Raw genomic sequence first — 21,496 nt, forward strand, 5'->3', positions numbered from 1 at the left:
TGGGGAGCTCCACGATATGGGGAGCCGCCTAACAATATCAGCCAGCAGCCACCCGGAATTGCCGCATCCATTAGATGCGACAGTCCCGGGACTCTACCCGGCTCATCCCTAATTGCTCTGGTGCAGTGGCAAACGGGGTAATAAGGAGTTAATGGCAGCAGCCCATAGCTGCCACTAAGTCCTAGGTTAATCATGGCAGGCGTCTCCCCTAGATACCTTCCATGATTAACCTGTAAGTTAAAGAAAATAAACACACATCCAAAAAATCCTTTTTTGTAATGAAAGACAAAAAAACACCCTCTTTCATCACAAAAACACCTCCAGGTCAGACATAATCCACGCAAGGTCCCACGACGCTTTCAGTACTGCTACATCGGAAGCTGACAGGAGCGGCAGTAGAACACCGCCGCTCCTGTGAGCTCCAGGCAGCAACTGAAGTGAGTCACGCGATCAGCTGTGCAATCACTGAGGTTACTCGCGACCACAGCTCTCAGGTGGAGGACTGCAGCTGTGGCCGCGAGTAACCTGAGTGAAAGCACAGCTGATCGTGCGGCTCACTGCAGTCACTCAGGGGATTTGCGATCACAGGTGAGTCCTTCACGTGTGACCACAAATCAGGCTGCGACACAGAGAGAGAGACGCGCGATGTCAGTGAAATCGGGTGAAGCTCTGACGTCACTGCTGCTCCTGTGTTCTGGCACTGACCTCGGAGGTTCATCTGAGTTCATGACAGCACACAGAGACAGAGCTGCGGGATGACAATGAAGTCGGGTGCAGTTCATCCGAGTTCATTCTCATTGCCCGGCTCTGTCTGTGTCTGCTGTCAGCGGGCATGTAGCAGAGCTGGGGGACCGCACTGACAAAAATGCATCAAAAACGCATGTAAAATGCATGCAAAATGCATCCAAAATACATGCGTTTTGGATGCATTTTTTTGTCAACACGCAGCGTCAAGTCTGCTAGAGGGTGCATTTATTTCTGCACTGGCCAGGACGCAGTGTGCGCACGAGCCCTAATTCTGTTGCCTCATTATAGTGAATGGGTATTTTCAATGAAGAAAAAACAAGATAGCCAGCACTAAATGTGCACTACTGCACTAAAAATTCCAAACTGTACTTAATTAAAATTTGAGATTTTTGGCAAGTATATATAAACAGTTCTACTTTTTTCATATGTGAGGCCGTATGGCACATTTTATATAAAAATAATTTAGAGTAGGACTGCCCCAAAGAGATTTGCCGTAACGTGGCGGGGTAGCTCAAGAAATTGCAATTTTTTGCCAAAAATGTCAAATTTTAATAAGTACAATTTGGAATTTTTGGTTCAGTAGTACACATTTAGTGCTGGCTATCTTGTTTTTTCTTCATTGAATGGGTATTTTCTGTCACCTAGACCTATGAAAACCACTTCAAATGTGATGTGGTCCCTAAATAAATGATTTTGGAAATTGTGTTAGAAAAAGTAGAAATTGCTAATTAACTACCCTTCCTAACTTAACTTCCTAACAAAAAAAATAAAAAAAAAAATTTATACTGATGTACAGTACACATGTGGGAAAATGTTATTAACCCCGTCAGCCCCGGGCGATTTTTCCGTTTTGTTTTTTTTTTCCGCTGCCTTTCTTCCGAGAGCCATAACTTTTTTATTTTTCTGTAAGGACTTATTTTTTGCAAGACGAGTTCTACTTTTAAATGAAACCATAAATTTTACCATATAGCGTACTGGAAAACAGCAAAAAAATTCCAAGTGCAAAAATATTGGGAAAAAAAGTGCGATTGCATTATTGTTTTTGGGATAGTTATTCATGTGTTCACAATATGGTAAAACTGATATATCGGTGTGATGCCTCAGGTCGGTATGAGTTTGTGATACCAAACATGTATAGGTTTACTTTTATCTAAAGGGTTAAAAAAATTCAGAATTTTGTCCAAAAAAAGCGCACTTTTTGCACCATTTTCCGTGTTCAGTAGCGTTCTCATTTTTCGGGATCTATGGCTCGGTGCCGGCTTATTTTTTGCATCTTGAGCTGACAATTTTAACTGTACCATTTTTGCGCAGAAGCACCCTTTTGATCGCCTGTTATCGCATTTTGCTCAAAATTCGTGGCAACCTAAAAACGTAATTTTGCCGCTTGGATTTTTTTGTCGCTACGTCATTTACCAATCATATTAATTGATTTTATATTTTGATAGATCGGGCATTTCCGAAAGCGGCGATACCAAATATGCATATTTTTTTTAAAATTTTTTAACACTTTAATTTTTAATGGGACGAATAGGGGGTGATTTGAACGTTTGGGTTTTTTTTATTTTTTTACATTTTTTAAAACAGCTTAAAGAATACTCTGGTAAGAAGAAATTCTTGCTACATGTGAAGCAGACAAGGGGAGCGCCAATAAGGGGCTAGCATACAGTGTGAAGGGGCTCACATGGTAGGTTGGGGTACAAGATGATTGCAATAAGACACTGTCATATATGTGCTAGAATTATTAATCATATGTAGTATGATAATTAGATTGCCAGGATGACATCAGTGGTGCTAAAAGCACTAGGATAATGGTGAGAGCACCAGGGGAATACCTTAGGTATTCCCCTGGTGCTCTCACCATTATCCTAGTGCTAGTGCTAGTATTCTTTAAGCTGACTCTTCTAAATTTTCCCTCCTGTTCTCAGGTCCTGATGTACCTATAAGATCTCTTATCACAACCAATTACCTTGGTACTCTTGGCCCCTGGTGAAGGCTCCTGCGTGAGCCGCAACGTTGGGCGGGCAGTACAGTATTTTTGGTGAAAAATAAAGAAACCTTGTTCAAGCATATCATACCTGGACTTGTCCTAATTTTTTCATATACTGTGTGCCGGGACTACCTCCTTGATTGACTATTTTTTCTCCCGAGCACCAGGATTATAGCAGCTGAGCACAACTTATCCTCCCCTATAATGATAAGCAGTCTGATCGCTCATTCTTTCTTGTAGATCAGAGCAGCATTGCTCTGATCTGTACAAAAGCAGCTCTCCTCTCACACACGGCCCTCTGTCGGCTGTAATAGGAACTGACTGCTGATAGATACAGGAGTCATCACATGACCTTGTGTTACCATAGCAACCATCAGATCCACGTGATCACATCAAGTGACTTCTGATGGAGCCGGGTAAGTGAATGCTTACTGTGGCCCGCTGTTACATCACGCTGTGAAATTTTCACAGCGCGCTGAAAGGGGTTAACAGGCTTGAGTGGATAGTGAATCCACTCATGCTTGATAACCGCACATGTCAGCTGTTCAAATCAGCTGACATGTGCAGAGATCACTGCTGGTGGCAGCAGGCAGGGATTACCCTGACACGATCCATGACGTACCCAGTACGTCATGTGTCGTGAAGAGGTTAACTATTTTATGTGATATGAAGAAGAAGAAACATCGGCACATTTAGAATAAAATGTATTCTTGCTTTATTTCCACATAGAATTTAAAAAAGTCCATCCAAAAAATGAAGAACTTGACGCGTTTCTGACGCAGAAGAGCATCCTTAATCATAGGCCCATTCTATGTGGAAATAAAGCAAGAATACATGTTATTCTGGATGTGCCGATTTTTCTTCTTCTTCTTTATGTTATAGTTCATCTGGTGGACTTTTAATCGTTGCACTCCGTGGATCTGTGGTGACTCATTCCATTAGGTGTGTCAAACTTTCCTCTAACTTTTGTTATTTTGTGTGACATAACTCTCTGGTTTAAGGGCATAAAAATGACAAGTTTGAAAATTGTGAAATTTTCTATAAATATCCAACATTTTTGCAAATAAACGCAAAAAATATCATCTTAAATTTACCACTAACATGAAGTACAATATATCACCAAAAACAATCTCAGAATCACTGGGATCCGTTGAAGCGTTCCAGAGTTATAACTTGTCAAAGTGACACTGGTCAGAATTGAAAAAAATGGCCCGGTCATGAAGGTGAAACCTAGACCTAAGGTGGCTTTACACGCTACGAGATCGCTAAAGCGATCTCGTTGGGGTCACGGAATTTGTGAAGAACATCCGGCCGCGTTAGCGATGTCATGTGTGACACCTATGAGCGATTTTGAATCGTCGCAAAAACGTTCAAAATCGCTCATCGGTGACATGCCCCCCTATTCTCAATTATCATTGCTGCTGCAGTAACGATGTTGTTTGTCGTTCCTGCGGCAGCACACATCGCTGTATGTGACGCCGCTGGAACGACAAACATCTCCTTACCTGCGTCCACTGGAAAAGGAGGAAGGAATAAGGTGGGCGGCATGTTCCGGCCGCTCATCTCTGCCCCTCCTTTTCTATAGGGCGGCGGTTCAGTGACGCTGCTGTGACGTCGCTGTGACGCTGAACGAATCGCACCCTTAGAAAGGAGGCGGTTTGCCAGTCACAGCGACGTCGCAGAGCAGGTATGTGCATGTGACGCTGCCATAGCGATGATGTTCGCTACGGCAGCGATCACCACATATCGGCCGTACGATGGGGGCGGGTGCTATCACGCTCGACATCGCTAGCATCGGCTAGCGATGTCGCAGCGTGTAAAGCCCGCTTTAGGGGTAAAGGGGTTAATGCCTTTTTAATTGAGGAGTTGAAACCTTGATGAGTCTGCAAGGCATTATTCTGTTTTTAACGTGTGAACATTTTTCATCCCTATGAGTTGCTGATCTGAGTTTGGTTTTAAAAATCCATATTTCCTTCAGGTTATACTCTTTCAACTTATAAAGTTCGTTATTCATGCTATTATCCCAAATAGATGTAAATTTTGAAAGCCCTTCCACACCTAACATTTCCCTCAGCAGGTCCCTCTCTTTTTATAATATTTGAAGAGTTAAAGAGTTTGTCAGGCTTTAGGTTACAAGTCTGCAGTCACTCTATGTAACTGTAGACTTGTGAATCCTCACATTGTATGCCCCGCAGCCTATGAGGATTCTTCAGTGCTGGCACTGGGAGTGGCGGGCACGTAACCGCAAGTATGTTATTGCATACATACAGTCATGTGTAGAATAAATAGGTAACAAGAAAAATGTAAAACAGTGATCTAATATGCATAATATATAATTAGATATTGATCCAACTAGATCATACAATACGGGCAAGGACTATATGAAATGGCAAATCGCATAAACATGTTTAGAAGGCAAGGAAGAGAAAACGATCATTAAAGCCCAAACAAACAATCAAATTGATCAAAATTGATTTTTATTAGATCTAAATACAGTTTATCAATTATTAATAGTACAGGTATTGATGGGAACAACATGCATGCATCAATAATTAGACGATTAACAGAACCGCATCATAGTATTTACACCTATGCATAAGTGAGACCGTATGCATAAGGCAGGACTCAAAGGGTGTTAATGGGCCAGAGATCATAATAAGAATAGCTGTAATATATAACTTTAAAGACCATTAGGGGTCACTCTAGGTGCACAGATGGCAACTATGCCAGTAATGTAGTTATAGTTCAAAACCACTAGGGGTCGCTAAGTGCACAAAAAGCAGCTATGCCAATGATGTAGTTATAATTCAAACCCACTAGGGGTCACTCTAAGTGCATCAAAATATATGAAGGCAATTAAAGCCTATAACATAGCAGAATTAGCTACATACAGCCAGTCTAGGGTAGTTTATGAAAGGCCCATAAGAAAAAGGTCACACTAAAGGTGAAGATACATAGCAGATAGTACAGCTACTATATGGTAGAGACCATCAGAGCGGTTACCTGTTAAGAGTGTGTAACAACCGACACGTGTTTCGGTTTCTTCATCAAGGGGCATGTCTAACAAACCAAGCAGGAGGTTTAAATACTACCCACCTCCAATCGCCGTTCAGCACCCATCATGACGCGTGCGTCATCATGGTGACTCACCGGCGCGAGGCCAGCCGCCGCGTCACTGATCATCTGACCGAGGGCAACACATGACCCGAGTAAAGAGGATCCGTGGAGACACAGCAGGCTGGGCAAGCGTCGGAACACCATGACAACCGCGCGTGCAGGTGCCGGGAAAGCATAATTACCCATATAGAGCAGATCATAAGAATGATATAATGATTTGTCAAAAAGAAGAGATTGTCCCACATAAATTACAAATAGGTAAATAGATCAATCCATAACATGCATTATCAGCCCAGGAGACAGCATATAATAACCAGCAACGGACATATAATGAACACTTCGTATAATATATACAATATTAGACAGTATAGAGCTAAATCTATTTTAAAAATAGTTCTGAACATAAGTCCATATTATAGGTGTAAATATTACAATAAAATAGACATTACTGAAAGGAGTTCATCAGATAACTTGGATAAATAATTAATTACCATGACAAATATACCGCAAAAAAGGGGACAAATTTCATGCAAATAACAATTATATTGTAACGCCAGAAATCGTCACATGGTTCCCCATTTTGCATATAGACAAACTCTCTTCTGCTTAGCAATTTAAGGTGTATAGATGAGTTGCTGAGTGTGTAAATTCTCCAAAAGTGTTGGAGATATATATCCTATTTACTAGCCGTCGCATCCACCTCCAGGAAGTCAAATCCCTCTTCATGGATTCAAATATTTCCATTTAACACTACAATAAAATGGTCAATTAGACAAAAATTAATTACACCAATTTAAAAACAAGATGCAAAGCTAGGCATATATTAAAAAGATTCAGACTGCACAAGGCCAAGAATTACCAACGCCTCCATATTTATAAGAACGACGCAAAACTGATGTTTTCATTGAGGCCAGATGAATGCACAGTACCAAGTGTGTATATCCATCTGGCCTCAAGTTGAGCCAGACGCTTACTAATTTCACCCCCTCTGATGCCTAGATTTAGCTGGTCAATTCCCCTAACCTTAAAAAGGCTACTATTAGAGGAATGATGGTTACGAAAATGTTTCGGAATGGTTTTAAGGCTTGCAACATGTGTCTCATTGCGAGCAGCCTCGATCCTCAACACATGCTCACGAGTTTGCACCTTCAACTGACGCGTTGTGAGTCCAATATAAATCTTTGGACATGGACAAGTAGCATAGTAGATGACTGCTTTAGAGCTACAAGTAATTCTCTTATTAATCTGATAAGTTCTAGAATTCTTAGCGTCAGTGAAGGTGCTCTCACGGCATATGTTGGGGCAGGCAACACACTCCCCACAGGGGAAACACCCAAATTGTGTACTTGATTTGAATGTTCCTAAGAAGGTCTTATCTGCTTTATCACCCTCATAGTGACTATGAATAAGATGGTCTTGCAAGTTTCTAGACCTGCGCATGGTGATAGACGTTCAGGAATGATTTTATTTAAGGTTGTGTCAGCCTGCAAAATCGTCCAAGCCTTGTTTAGGCATTTACGTGTAGAGGGGATTTGGGAATTATAGTTTGTGATAAACCGAATTTGGTCTGTCAACTCAGGTTTAAAGGTGGAGTACAGTAGGGAATTTCTTGATGAGTATTTAGCTCGATGATAGGCTTTCTTAATCATCCTCCTATTGTACCCCCTCTCTCTAAATCTCTCTGTTAGAACCGATGCCTGTTTTTCAAAGTCTCTATCTGAAGAACAGATCCTCCTTAGTCGGAGGAACTGCCCAATAGGTACTGATTTAATCAGAAATCGCGGATCAGCTGAAGAGGCATGGAGAAGCATGTAGGTTGATGTCGGCTTTCGATAAAGGTCTGTTTGCAATACGTCGTCGGCATCCCTCCTTATCAGAACATAGGCTTGGCCGATTTTGCAGGCTGACACAACCTTAAATAAAATCATTCCTGAACGTCTATCCATCACCATGCACAGGTCTAGAAACTTGCAAGACCATCTTATTCACAGTCACTATGAGGGTGATAAAGAAGATAAGACCTTCTTAGGAACATTCAAATCAAGTACACAATTTGGGTGTTTCCCCTGTGGGGAGTGTGTTGCCTGCCCCAACATATGCCGCGAGAGCACCTTCACTGACGTTAAGAATTGTAGAACTTATCAGATTAATAAGAGAATTACTTGTAGCTCTAAAGCAGTCATCTACTATGCTACTTGTCCATGTCCAAAGATTTATATTGGACTCACAACGCGTCAGTTGAAGATGCGAACGCGTGAGCATGTGTTTGGGATTGAGGCTGCTCGCAATGAGACGGATGTTGCAAGCCTTAAAACCATTCCGAAACATTTTCGTAACCATCATTCCTCTAATAGAAGCCTTTTTAAGGTTAGGGAAATTGACCAGCTAAATTTAGGCATCAGAGGGGGTGAAATTAGTAGGCGTCTGGCTCAACTTGAGGCCTGATAGATATACACACTTGGTACTGTGCATCCATCTGGCCTAAATGAAAACATCAGTTTTGCGTCGTTCTTATAAATATGGAGGCGTTGGTCGTTCTAGGCCTTGTGCAGTTTGAATCTAATATATGCCTAGCTTTGCATCTTGTTTTTAAATTGGTGTAATTAATTTTTGTCTTATTGACCATTTTATTGTAGTGTTAATTAGAAATATTTGAATCCATGAAGAGGGATTTGACTTCCTGGAGGCGGATGCGACGGCTAGTAAATAGGATATATATCTCCCATACTATCGGAAAATTTGGACACTCAGCAACTCATCTATACACCTTCAATTGCTAAGCAGAAGAGGGTTCATCTATATGCAAAATGGGGGACCATGTGACGATTTCTGGCGTTACAATATAATTGTGATTTGTTATTTGAATGAAATTTGTCCCCTTTTTTGCGGTATATGTGTCATGGTAATTATTTTTCCAAGTTATCTGATGAACTCCTTTCTGTAATGTCTATTTTATTGTAATATTTACACCTATAATATGGACTTATGAGTCGACCATCAGGGTTTTCGGTAGGGGTACTCTGGCGCCGGGACTACGGATACTTTACTCTCGATGGCGTTATCACAGGTGGTCGGTCCCGGCTTCGTGCCCTGGGCGCTCACTCTGCGGCTGTGGAATGGGGTTCAGGGATGATTTTGGGGATATACGTGACGCCACCTGTGGTGTCTGGTAAGCGGGATATACCAGCGCTGCCCGTGGCCGACCTCTGAGGTGATGGTGACGGCAGCTTAAGATCTCTCAGCTCCCCACAGGTGGAGATTTCTTACCTCAGGGTGGCAGGTCACTGACCAGGAGGGAAGCCACCGAGCGGTGATGGCTGCCTTCTCTGACGTCGCAGGGTCCTGTCGAACAGCGGAGAGACGACACACCGAGTCCACATCAGCTTAAACAAGTCCTTTTTACTGGCATCTGGTTTGTTTTGCACAGTTCACATCAGCAACAGTTCGGTTACCAGGCCAATGGTCACAAGTTTCGGAGGAGATTTGATAACAGAGTCTCTCTCTGAGGTAACCTTTCCTTGTTTCTTTCTCGGTCTCTGCTCTGAGGGCTCTGTGACTCCCTCTTTAACCCACTCGTTAGTCTCGTCACTGGTTTTCCCAGGGGTCTGATGCTGCACGATTTCTTTATCTATCCCGCAACAGCGTTGTGGACTCGGCTTGGGGTTAGTAGTCAGACTCTTGATGGGTACCGGGACTCCTCTAATTTAGGATCCCAGGTTAACGGTCAATGGTTTTGGGGATAAACCTGACAAACCTCCTCGGTCCCGTTATACCGGTGTCGACCTGAACTCTGCAGCCGGCTCTCGCCAGACCTAAAGCATCCCCTTTCCATCTGGGTTACCCTATTTCCAGTGTCTTTCTTTTCTTTTGGGGTACCCTCGCTCAGGACGTCGGGCCTATGTTATTTCTAGCCCTTCTTTCAGTCATCAATTTACTCTCATCTCTTCTTGTCACTCCTTACTGACTGACTGTTAACTCCCTAACTGTCACCCAGTCATCCTGGCAACCACGTCGTGTCTCACGCTCAGCTAGGCTCCACCCCCCTATGGACCTACTATATAAACAGTCCCAGGAATATGAAGGTAGGGGCTGCTGAGTCAATGTTACTCAATCTAATATAAGACTCTGCATTTCCTCTCTCTTTCACCTGTGACCAAAGGGCACTGCACCTTGATGTTAAGGTGCTGTATTCCCCTGTAGCGCCTAACCACAGGGGTGCTACACTTATGTTCAAAACTATTTTTAAAATAGATTTGGCTCTGTACTGTCTAATATTGTATATATTATACTAAGTGTTCATTATATGTCTGTTGCTGGTTATTATATGCTGTCTCCTGGGCTGATAATGCATAATATGGATTGATCTATTTACCTATTTGTATTTTATGTGGGACAATCTCTTCTTTTTGACAAATCGTTGTATCATTCTTATGATCTGCTCTATATGGCCTTGCCCGGTACCTGCACGCGCGGTTGTCATGGTGTTCCGACGCTTGCCCAGCCCGCTGTGTCTCCACGGTTCCTCTTTACTCGGGTCATGTGTTGCCCTGGGTCAGATGATCAGTGACGCGGCGGCTGGCCTCGTGTCGGTGAGTCACCATGATGACGCACGCGTCATGATGGGTGCTGAACGGCGATTGGAGGTGGGTAGTATTTAAACCTCCTGCTTGGTTTGTTAGACACGCCCCTTGATGAAGAAACCGAAACACGTGTCGGTTGTTACACACTCTTAACAGGTAACCGCTCTGATGGTCTCTACCATATAGTAGCTGTACTATCTGCTATGTATCTTCACCTTTAGTGTGACCTTTTTCTTATGGGCCTTTAGACTGGCTGTATGTAGCTAATTCTGCTATGTTATAGGCTTTAATTGCCTTCATATATTTTGATGCACTTAGAGTGACCCCTAGTGGGTTTGAATTATAACTACATCATTGGCATAGCTACCTTTTGTGCACTTAGTGACCCCTAGTGGTTTTGAACTATAACTACATTACTGGCAAAGTTGCCCTCTGTGCACCTATAGAGTGACCCCTAGTGGTCTTTAAAGTTATATATTACAGCTATTCTTATTATGATCTCTGGCCCATTAAGACCCTTTGAGTCCTGCCTTATGCATATGGTCTCACTTATGCATAGGTGTAAATACTATGATGCGGTTCTATTAATCGTCTAATTATTGATGGATGCATGTTGTTCCCATCAATACCTGTACTATTAATAATTGATAAACTGTATTTATATCTAATAAAAATCAATTTTGATCAATTTGATTGTTTGTTTGTGCTTTAATGATAGTTTTCTTTTCCTTGCCTTCTAAGAATAAATAGGTGCAGTCTTGCTTAATGCAAGTGTATTGAGCAAGGCCGAGTACAGTCTAATCAGCATGTGGCATGAATTATGAAAATAATTCCAATACCAGAGAATCTTCAAACCGCACAGTGTGAATAATGTGAGATTTCACAAGTCTGCTGAGTGACTGCAGACCTGTGCTCTAAGGCTGAACAACCCCTTTATAATTCTGGTCAAAGATTTAGCCATAAATGTGCTCTATTCTACTATTTCAAAGTGTGTGATATATTACTGTTTGTAAACTTACTGATACAATGCATTAGTTGTCTATCTTTTTTATCTACCAAGTGCACTAACTGTAATATAACATGAGTGCTGTCAGACACACCAAAATACAAATATTTGTGGCAAGGAAAAAAAACTATTTCAATTAATTGAACTAATTTTGCTTGTTAGGCTGGAAACACATCTATGCGAGTAAAATCGGTCCGACTGGCCTGAAAAAAACTCGGCTGATTTTAGTTCACGTTAGGTCTAAGTGTAACGCAAGTGCAATGCTTTTTTTTTTTAATTAATGACTTGCCTAGCGTGTGTAATGCGTGTGTAATGCGTAGGGGATCCGTTTTTACTATGTCATCTGCCATTCAGCTCTGCTACATGGCCGCTGACAGCAGACACAGCCATGTAGCAGAGGTGAATGGCAGACGACAGCAGAAACAGACAGAGCCGCACGATCAGAATGAACTCGGGTGAACTTCACCCGACTTCATTGTCATGCCGCGGCTCTGTGTCGCATCCTGATTAGCGGTCACCCGTGAAGGACTCACCGATGACCGCTAATCCCCTGAGTGACTGAATTGAGCAGCGCAATTAGCGCTGCTGTCACTCAGGTTACACGCGGCTAGTTGTATTCTCCCCCCGTGACCGCAACTCACCTGTGACTTCATCGCTGTCACTCGGGCGACTTGCTGTTACTGTTGGAGGATCCAGCGGTGGCTGCGAGTAACCTGAGTGACATCATCAGCTGATCGCGATACTCACCTCAGTTGCTGCGTGGAGCTGACAGGAGCGGCGGTGTCTTCTGCAGCTCCTGTCACCTTCATGTAGCAGAGCTCAGAGCGTCGCGGGACCTCCGTGGATTACGTTGGACAAGGATGGGTTACTTGGGGACTTAATAAAGTAGTGAACGAGGGTCTTTGTTTTATTTTATTATTTCAAATAAAGGATTTTTTAACTCTGTGTGTTTATTAACTTTAATTTACAGGTTAGACATTGCGGGTGTCTCATAGACACCTGCAATGATTAATCTAGGACTTATTGGCAGCTATGGGCTGCCTTTAACTCCTTATTGCCCCATTTGCCAACGCACCAGGGCAAATCGGGATGAGCAGGGTACTGTCCCAAAACAGTCGCATCTAATGGATGCGGCAATTCTGGGCGGCTGCTGGCTGACATTTTTAGGCTGGGGGGCTCCCCATAACGTGGAGCTCCCCATCCTGAGAATACCAGCCTTCAGCCGTATGGCTTTACCTGGCTGGTATTAAAATTGGGGGGGACCGCACGCCGTTTTTTTTTAAATTTATTTATTTATTTTTTTTAAATGCACAGCATAGACACGCCCGCCGGCTGCTGTGATTAGTTGCAGTGAGACAGCTGTCACTCATCGTGGGGGCGTGTCTGACTGCAACCAATCATAGGCGCCGGTGGGCGTGGAAAGCAGGGAATACGAGATTGAAGCGGCCGGCTTTTTCAAAAGAGGAGAAGCCGCCAGAGCAGTGTGAACGCCGTGCAGCGCCGCGCCGGTGATCGGTGAGTATGAGAATGGTGGGCAGAGGGATAGACCGACATGGACAGAGAGAGAGGGACAGAGATAGTGACCGATCGACAGACCGACCAACAGACCGATCGACAGAGAGAGAATAGAGACCGAGAGGGAGAAACCGACTGATAGAGAATAGAGAATGACAGACATTGTGACACATCACTCGTTTCCAGTGTTTTAGGAAACATGCGAGAAATGTATTTAGAAAATCGGATGTCACTAGGATGGTGTGAGTGACGTCCCATGACATCCATTTTTTAACACGCTCCCATAGACTTGCATTGGAGAGACTCGCCGAGAAACTCGCAAAGGCCAGAATCACACTTGCTAGTGCCTCGCGTATAACTCACGCGAGTCTCTCATTGAATCACCCGGCATGGCCGCACACTATGCATACAGGAGCATCTGAGCTGAATAGAGATACATGCAACCGACCCGCTCCTGTCAGGGGAGTGTGCGGCCAAGCCGTGTTCTACCATGAGAGACTCGCACGAGTTACACGCGAGGCACTAGCAAGTGTGATTCTGGCCATAAAAGCAGCATGCTGCAATTTTTTTCTCAGCACGATTTGGACTGAAAAAATTAATCGCAAATGCGAGCTGAATCATTCACTAACATGTGTCCGATTCCAATGCGAGTTTTTCTCGCATTGCTCTACTGCGAGAAACTCGAAAGTGAGAATCCACCCTTATAGAAAGGAGGAAGGATCTCCAACTTCTTACTTTAATTCCTACATTTCTTTCCACTGGGGAAATCTAGCCAGAGCTATTTCCATTAGTGTGATCTTGATGCCTTAGGACTTGGTATAATTTGTACTGTATAATATGAGTTACATGCATAGATAGTATTTTCAGTGTTAAAATATTAGCTTTAATTCTATATGAAATATCTGAAGTTAAATGAAAAACACTCAAAAGTCTCTAAAAAGTTAGTTCTTAGGTTTGCATTAAAAAGTGTGCATTAAATTAAAAGTGCATTAAAATTAAAATCAGTACATACACACAATAGGGCTCCTTTGTTACTTTAAGAAAACGACAAGTTCCATGAATACAAAAGTCCTTGTATTTTCTGAGACATGGATCCCTCTTTTGTCCTTTGCCTTTCTTTCTTCCATTGCGAATTTTCTCTTCTCCTTGCATATCTTTGGGCTTTGAGGAATACACAGCTAAATAAAAAATGTTTATTATCAAGATGGTGTGCCTTTTTTCAAGGATAACATAAAGGATTAGCAGTCCAAAATATGACAACATTCCACGTTAAAAGTTTTAAAAAATAAGTCAATAAATAATAAATAACAGATATCATCTGTTTGGGGAAATTACACAGGCCCTGATACACAAACTGTTGGCCGATATTGTCAGGTTCGGATGATGTTATTCTCATATGTATGAGGGCCTCAAAGGGTATCGGTCATGTCACCCATAAACTCCAAGTAGTATTTGTATAAGTGTTGCTAAATGTCTAACCAGCCCTTTATAATGTTTGTTACTTAATCCATATTTTAAAAGTATTTATATTGTCAATGAATAGAGCTGGCAGCACTCACTTGATCCAACGTTGCTTCATTGCAGAAGTGTATACATCAAACAGGCAAACACGGGGAGGTGCGGGGGATGGGGCACGCTGGACGACGGCACCATTTCGCACCACTGAGGGCGCTTCCACAAGTCCACCTGTGGACTCGTGGAAGCGCCCTCAGTTGTGCGAAACGGTGCCGTCGTCCAGCGTGCCCCTCCCCCGCACCTCCCCCTGTTTGCCTGTTTGATGTATACACTTCTGCAATAAAGCAACGTTGGATCAAGTGATTGCTGCCAGCTCTATTCATTGACAAACTTTTGGATCTTATCCTATGGCGAGAGCACCCTCGATCTTTGCAATCCTGCTAGCGGTTAATCAAATGTGAGTGGGAAGCAGTGGAACACAAGTGATTCCTTTCAAGTAAAGACGGACTTTTCCTCAGTGATAATACATCGGCGTTACACGTGGTAAGCAGTGCCCGGTATTCATCCTTATCTTATTTGCTATTTAAAAAGTATTTATAAGCTCCATATTTCTCATACTAATTAAGTGTTTGACTAGTTGATGGTGCCTTAGTTCCCAGACTAGTTGGCCCCATCTGCATGTTACCACGCCCCTGTGGGCATAATAATCTGATTTGCAAGAGCCAGCTTCTTCTGCACTTAGTCATACACATTGCACTTCTGAAGCCAAGAAACATACACCCAGCTTCAGAGGAGCAATGACACTGCTGAATAAAGCTACGCACATGCACAAGATTTGCAGGAAACTGGCGATGATGCCGACTCTTGCAAATTTTGTTATCATGCACAGGGGTATGACAACATAAGGAAAGGGCTGACTACTCTGGATAAACTAAAGCCCATTGACTAGTCAAAGGCCTAATTAGCATAAGAAAAACTGAGCTTTAGTTTTACTTTATTAAACATGGATTTAAGTGTCTAATATTTTAAAGGGCTGTTTAGGCAGGAAATTTTGCAATACTTATACAAAAGTTGCTGGGTTGGAGTGCAATGGGGGACATGACAGGTACCCTTTAAATTTTGCTTAGATATAAAGGCTTACATACAGTAATTACTGAGTAAATGTTTTGACAGATGTGGAAAAAATACTGCAAAATTAGAATGCTATTACAAATAGAAGTTTTAATAATTGATTTTCATCAATTAACAAAATGCAAAGTGAATGAACAAAAGAGAAATCTAAACCAAAATCAACATTTGGTGTGACCTTCAAACAGCATCAAAGAATAAATTCTGCTAGGTACATTTGAACAATTTTAACCTCTTTACAACTGCCTTACAGATTAAAACAGCAGCAGAAGACGGTACTTATTCTGATCTGCCATTTTAAAATGGCGGCAAGAATAAAGGAAATAGCGCCCCACCAGCTTCAGAAAATCTCCAGAGTTTCAGCTACTGGGGGTAGCTAAAACCCTGGAGATCACAATTTGGGCCATTTTTTCCGGTCGCCGGTATTCACCGTGTAAGGGTATAAGGGTGATCACGTTGCAGAAAATGGAAGTGCCAGTAAAAAAATGATTTATCTCCCACCTGGCATGATCAAACATGTCAGATAGGAGATAAATCTCCTCCTCCGGTCCCCCGGTGTGGTCAAAGTGCCCCCCACCCCTGGCCCCCGTCCCCATCCCTAATATGGTCGACGCACGAGTGGTGTGCCCACTTCCTCCTACTCGGATTCCTGCCTCAGCTAACATTCAGCCAGGTCACCCCCGATGTCCCCGATCCATTTGGCACCTGCTGCAGCATGGATCCCCAGCGACGCCTCCTCCTTGTCTTCAAAAGAAATGTTGGCTGCATGCGCAGAGTGCTGGCTCTCAGCCGGCTCCCTGCGCCCAGTAACACTGAGGTTACTGCAGCTCACATTCCTGTGCTGTGGACCCGGGGAGAGTGGCTGCAATATTCTCAGGTCACTGCACCCACACTTCTCACATGGAGAGCCTGCTCTTCCATAAAATGGCGGATACGTTCCCTGAGCATGCCCTCCATATTCTGGAAGGTCCAGAGTCATCGTGGGACTTTCAAAATGGATTACGGCAGACCAGATTTTTTTTATTTTCAATAAATTTGGTAAAAGTGGGAATGTGTTGGGGAGTGTTTTTTCAAATAATTTTTTTTGTTGCCTTCATTTTTTTTTATTACTGACTGGGTTCGTAATGGTTGGTATCTGATAGACGCCTTGATATTACGAACCCCTGGGCTTAATGCCAGGTAACATTACAGCTGGTATCAACCCCTTATATTACCCCGTTTGACACTGCACCAGGGTAACAGGATGAGTTGATGCGAAGCGCCAGCAGTGGGGCATCTAATGGATGTGCCACTTCTGGGGCGGCTGAGGCCTGCTATTTTTAGGCTGGGAAGGGCCAAATAACCATGGCCCTTCCCCCTGAGAATACCAGACCCATGCTGTCCGCTTTACCTTGGCTGGGAATCCAATTTGGGGGGGACCCATGTATTTTTTTAATTATTTATTACTAAATAATTAAAAAAACAGTGTGAGGTGACCTCTGGTTTCGATTACCAGCCAAGGTGAAGCTGCCAGCTGAGGTCTGTAAGCTGCAGCCATTTGTTTTCTCCTAGCTGACTATCAAAAAAAGGGGAGGACCCCACATCGTTTTTTTAAATTATTTATTTGTTTTTTTAACTAAAAACAAGGCTAAAAACCCTTTAGTGCCACATGAAAGTCACTAAAGGGAAAGGGTGCCAGTTTAAAATATGTAAGGGGTGGGACATTATATATGTGTTTCACCTCTGTCTGTCTATCTGTCCATTCATGCTATCTTTTTAGGCTGCATCCCCATGATCAGGATTTGCAGCATTTTGGAAGCAGAGTGTTTTTGCTGCGATGTTGTGCAGTTCGAGTGCAGTAAAAGGATTTTTAGAAATCCCTTGCCCACTTTGCTTCTTTTCCCTGTAGCATAAACTGACCTGCAGTGCAGCTTCTGAGACGCGGCATGTCAATTGTTTGCTGCAGATACGAAAGTGTTCTCTGCAGGGAGAATAGAGCAATTGCCTGACCTCAGACCATGTGTATGGGCAGCTGCGTTCTCTTATGGACAACACTCACATTTCTGCAGGAGAGCTGACACTGCGTTCTAGACACAGTGTCACCAGATCGTGGGCAAATAACCTAAAAGAGAGAAATTTGCTCCTATAGCAAGATTTTTGCAAAGTACCTGTGGATTCAAAATGCTTCCTATACCCCTGAATAAAATCCTTGACGGGGTCTAGTTTCCAAAATGGGGTCACTTGTGGGGTGTTTTTGCTGTATAGGTACTCTAGGGGCCCTGGAAATGCGACATAGTGTCCGCAATTTATTTCAACTTTTCCAAAATTCAAATGGTGCTCCTTCCATTCCAAGCCCTACCGTTTGCCCAAGCAGACCACATGTGGGGTACCCCTGCGCTCATAAGAAATTTGATAACAAAATGTGGGGTCCACTCTTAGATGTTGATGAAGACATCTTTTTCCCTCTTTGGGCCTACTCTTAAAGCCACATTGAACACATACTTACTGCTTAAGTATTGTGTCTAGTGGTTAGTCTAATTCCAGTCTCTGCTCCTAACAACTGCCTTACCCAGACTGTTCCTACTCATCTCCAGATTGCTTACTACATTTCCTATTGCTACTTCCTAGGACTTGCACTGCCACTTGCTTACTATCCATGCATTACAAGTAACGAAACAGGATACTCAAGCCTTCACATGAAGTCCGATAGATAAGGAGAATTGGAAGTTCGTGTAATCAAAATAAACTGTTTATTTACCAACATCAATGCAGATGTACCTGTTCCTGGGGCTGTGGGAGAGAGACCTCTTCCTGTCAAAATGTGTTATTGATGTGTGGCGCCCCTGAGGCTTCCGTCGCCACAGGACATTGCACCCCATCCAGCGGTGTGATGCCCCATTCTGGGTGAGGAAAGGAGTGAACGCCGGTCCCCTGGCAAATCTACACAACACCCATTGTTAGGTACACACTGGGACCAGGGATAGTGGCAGCAACCCTCCCATGCTGCAAGCTGGGAGGGGCCGTAAGACCCATCCCTGCTCCTATAGGGTACACCCTAGCAACTGGGGAGGTGGGAGGAGCCACCAGAGAGCAGACAGAGAAAGGAAGGTCAAGTGTAGAGAGTTGAGGAGAGTGGGGAGAAGGAGGAGGAGGTCTGCAGGAGGCAGATGTGAAAGAGAAGAAGGAAAGAAAAGCTCTAGTCAGACAGGAGCTAAGAAAAGAAAGTGACGCTTCCTGGTGAAGACCCTGGGACTCAGAGGGTCCAGGTGACACCAAGCAGGGAACGAAGGGATTCCAGGGCCACGGATAGCTGGTGAGCTGTGGTGACCTGTTCCACAGGAACATCGGTGGAGGGATCAAGCTGCAACAGGGGACGGTCCCTAGAAACAGAAGGAGCGAAAAATCATCTCCAACAGTGAAAACCGAGGCTCAGGGAAAGTTGTAAACTCCCCGGGCCACAGCCCACAGCAGAACCTCTAGAAAGGGGGCAAGTAACCGACAGGCGAGCTCCCAGCCTGGAGGCTGTAGTGGAGGCCGAGCAGGTTCATCCTAAAAGAGCTAGGCTTAGGAAGACAGCTGAAGACAGAGAAACTTTAGAGAGAAGGGTACCGGCTTTCATTCCAGAAATCACCCAGAAACGGCGGAGGTCCCTGACAGTGGGTTCCAGCAGTCCAGAGGCATCAGTGTGCACCTACCAGGATGTGTGAGTAAACAACTTGAAACTGCACCCTTGGTGTTGCCTCTGTTATTCCGTCTGCATAGACTTCCACTACACCATAGACTCTCACGAGCACCAACTGTGCCCCGGAGCACCGCTCCACCTGTGGGGAGCAGTACCACCATTGCTGCCATATCATCACCCCGGAGGCCTCACACAGCAGCGGCGGCTTAATAGCCGCAAACCACAGGTGGCGTCACGAAATATAAACTTTATTCACCCCAAATCACTAGCCATATTAATTGACACCCCCCCAGGGCCACGGAGCCGGGCCCCGCCACCACTGACGACCCCTGGACTAGTCCGGTCCGGCACCGGGTGTCCCATAGCCCTCAGGTGGGCGAGTCAGATGGACCGCATCCTGTTTTGGGCGCGGTACATCTATGACATTTTCCTCATTAGGCTGGGTTCGGAGTCATCTTTACATGATTTTATGAAAGCATTAAATGCCAATGATAAATATATTCATATCACATACACACATCATGTACAAACAATAGATTTTTTTGATGTTACTTTAAAGAAGGATTCCCACAATACAATACAGACCAATATCTATCATAAAGAAACATCTACCAATATGTTGTTGCATGACTCCTCCTCCCACCCTCAATATATGATCCAGTCCATTCCCGTTAGACAGTTCTTGCGTCTCTGCAGTTTCTGTTCAATGGACTTTAGACACTAGCTCTTGATCTAAAGCATAGATTTTATGCACAAGGATATAGCAAACGCTCTTTTCAAAAAGCGTACAAGAGGGCCAAATATTCCTCGCGTAATACATTAATATACGCCCCTAAGGATTCTAAGACCAAAGAGGTAGTTAGGTTTATCACCAACTACCACTCCCAATTTTCTACTATGAGATCATGTCTGGAAAAAGTTTAGCCTATCTTAGAGGCGGACCCAATTTTGGCCAAAATTATTCCAGATAGACCAATGATAACCATCCACAGGTCAAAGAATTTACACAATCACGTGACTAGCCACTATGATGGCATTGCCCAGGCATCGTTTTAGAAACTATGGCCCCTAGGGTGGGCTCTACTCCTTGTGAACATTGTGAGGCTTGTACCAATGTGGATTGAGTCAACTTTTTTGTGGATTCCACAGGCTTAAAGGGAACCAACCACCAAGATTTTCATATATAACCTAAAGCCAGTGCTATACTGGCACTACCAGGCTGATTCTCTACATACTTGTAATGGTCAGCTCAGATGTTTAGGTTTTGAAATCCAAGAAAGTGAAGTTTGTAAAATGAGCAACTTCTTGAGTGACAGTTGTACTGGAGCAGATCATATATTCATAGTTATCCCCTCTGTTAGAATTAGCATAAGCATTATACAAACGACTCACTTTGTCTACCAGGACCTGTGGTGACGTCATACCCATCTGACCACAAGGGGTTGGGCCTCAGCCACCAAAGCTGGATACCAGGTCACATGGGTATGACCTCACCACAGGTCCTGCTAGACAAAGTGAGTCGTTTGTATAATGCCTATGCTAATTCTAACAGAGGGAGGGGATAACTATGAATATATTATCTGCTCCAGTGCAACTGTCACTCAAGAAGCTGCTCATTTTACAAACTTCACTTTCTTGGGTTTCAAAACCTAAATATCCGAGCTGACCACTAATGGTATGTAGATAAGCAGCCTGATAGTGCCAGTACTGCCTTGGCTTTAAGTTATATGCGAAAATCCTGGTGATTGGTTAGCTTTAAAAACGTTTAACATCAAGATATTTATTACCTGTACCACAACTGCGGTGATTTATTATGCCATTTGCCCTTGCCCTAAGATCTATGTCGGTTTGACCACTAGACAGCTGAAGGTCCGTATTAGAGAACATGTTAGTGGGATAACTGCTGCAGCTGACTGTGCCGATATGTCTACGTTGAAAACTCTTCCTAGACATTTTAGGATTCACCATCAATTCAATGCAGCACTTCTTAGGGTTAGGGGCATTGATCAACTTGAGTCTAATATTTGTGGGGCAAAATTAGTCAAAGACTATCTCTGTTAGAGACTAGGTGGATTTGGACCCTTAGTCATAGGAAGACTAAGGGCGTCTTTTTGTGCGCCAGAAATGCGTCAGGTGTTAACATGCTGCAGTTTTTTTTGTGTTTTTAAAATGCTTTGTATAAAGATTTTTTTATTTTACTCATCGCTCCTTAGAAGGTGTCGTTGCTTCACTCTTTCATGTGAACTTTTCATGATGTAATTATCTCTGATTGTGTTGTAATTATTTCTTGGGTCTCGACA

General features: G+C 43.5%; 1 protein-coding gene across 1 annotated transcript in view; it reads right to left on the reverse strand.

Moving 5' to 3' along the window:
• The window catches only part of HBEGF (heparin binding EGF like growth factor), a 249,810-nt gene that overhangs the window by 103,241 nt on the left and 125,073 nt on the right, over positions 1-21,496 (reverse strand). Inside the window, exon 3 of the mRNA XM_075344570.1 lies at positions 13,965-14,130. Within this exon, the coding sequence (XP_075200685.1) occupies positions 13,965-14,130 (166 nt within the window). The remainder of the gene's footprint in view (positions 1-13,964; positions 14,131-21,496) is intronic.

Source organism: Anomaloglossus baeobatrachus, chromosome 4 (genome assembly GCF_048569485.1).
Source record: "Anomaloglossus baeobatrachus isolate aAnoBae1 chromosome 4, aAnoBae1.hap1, whole genome shotgun sequence".
In the NCBI taxonomy this organism is placed as follows: domain Eukaryota; kingdom Metazoa; phylum Chordata; class Amphibia; order Anura; family Aromobatidae; genus Anomaloglossus; species Anomaloglossus baeobatrachus.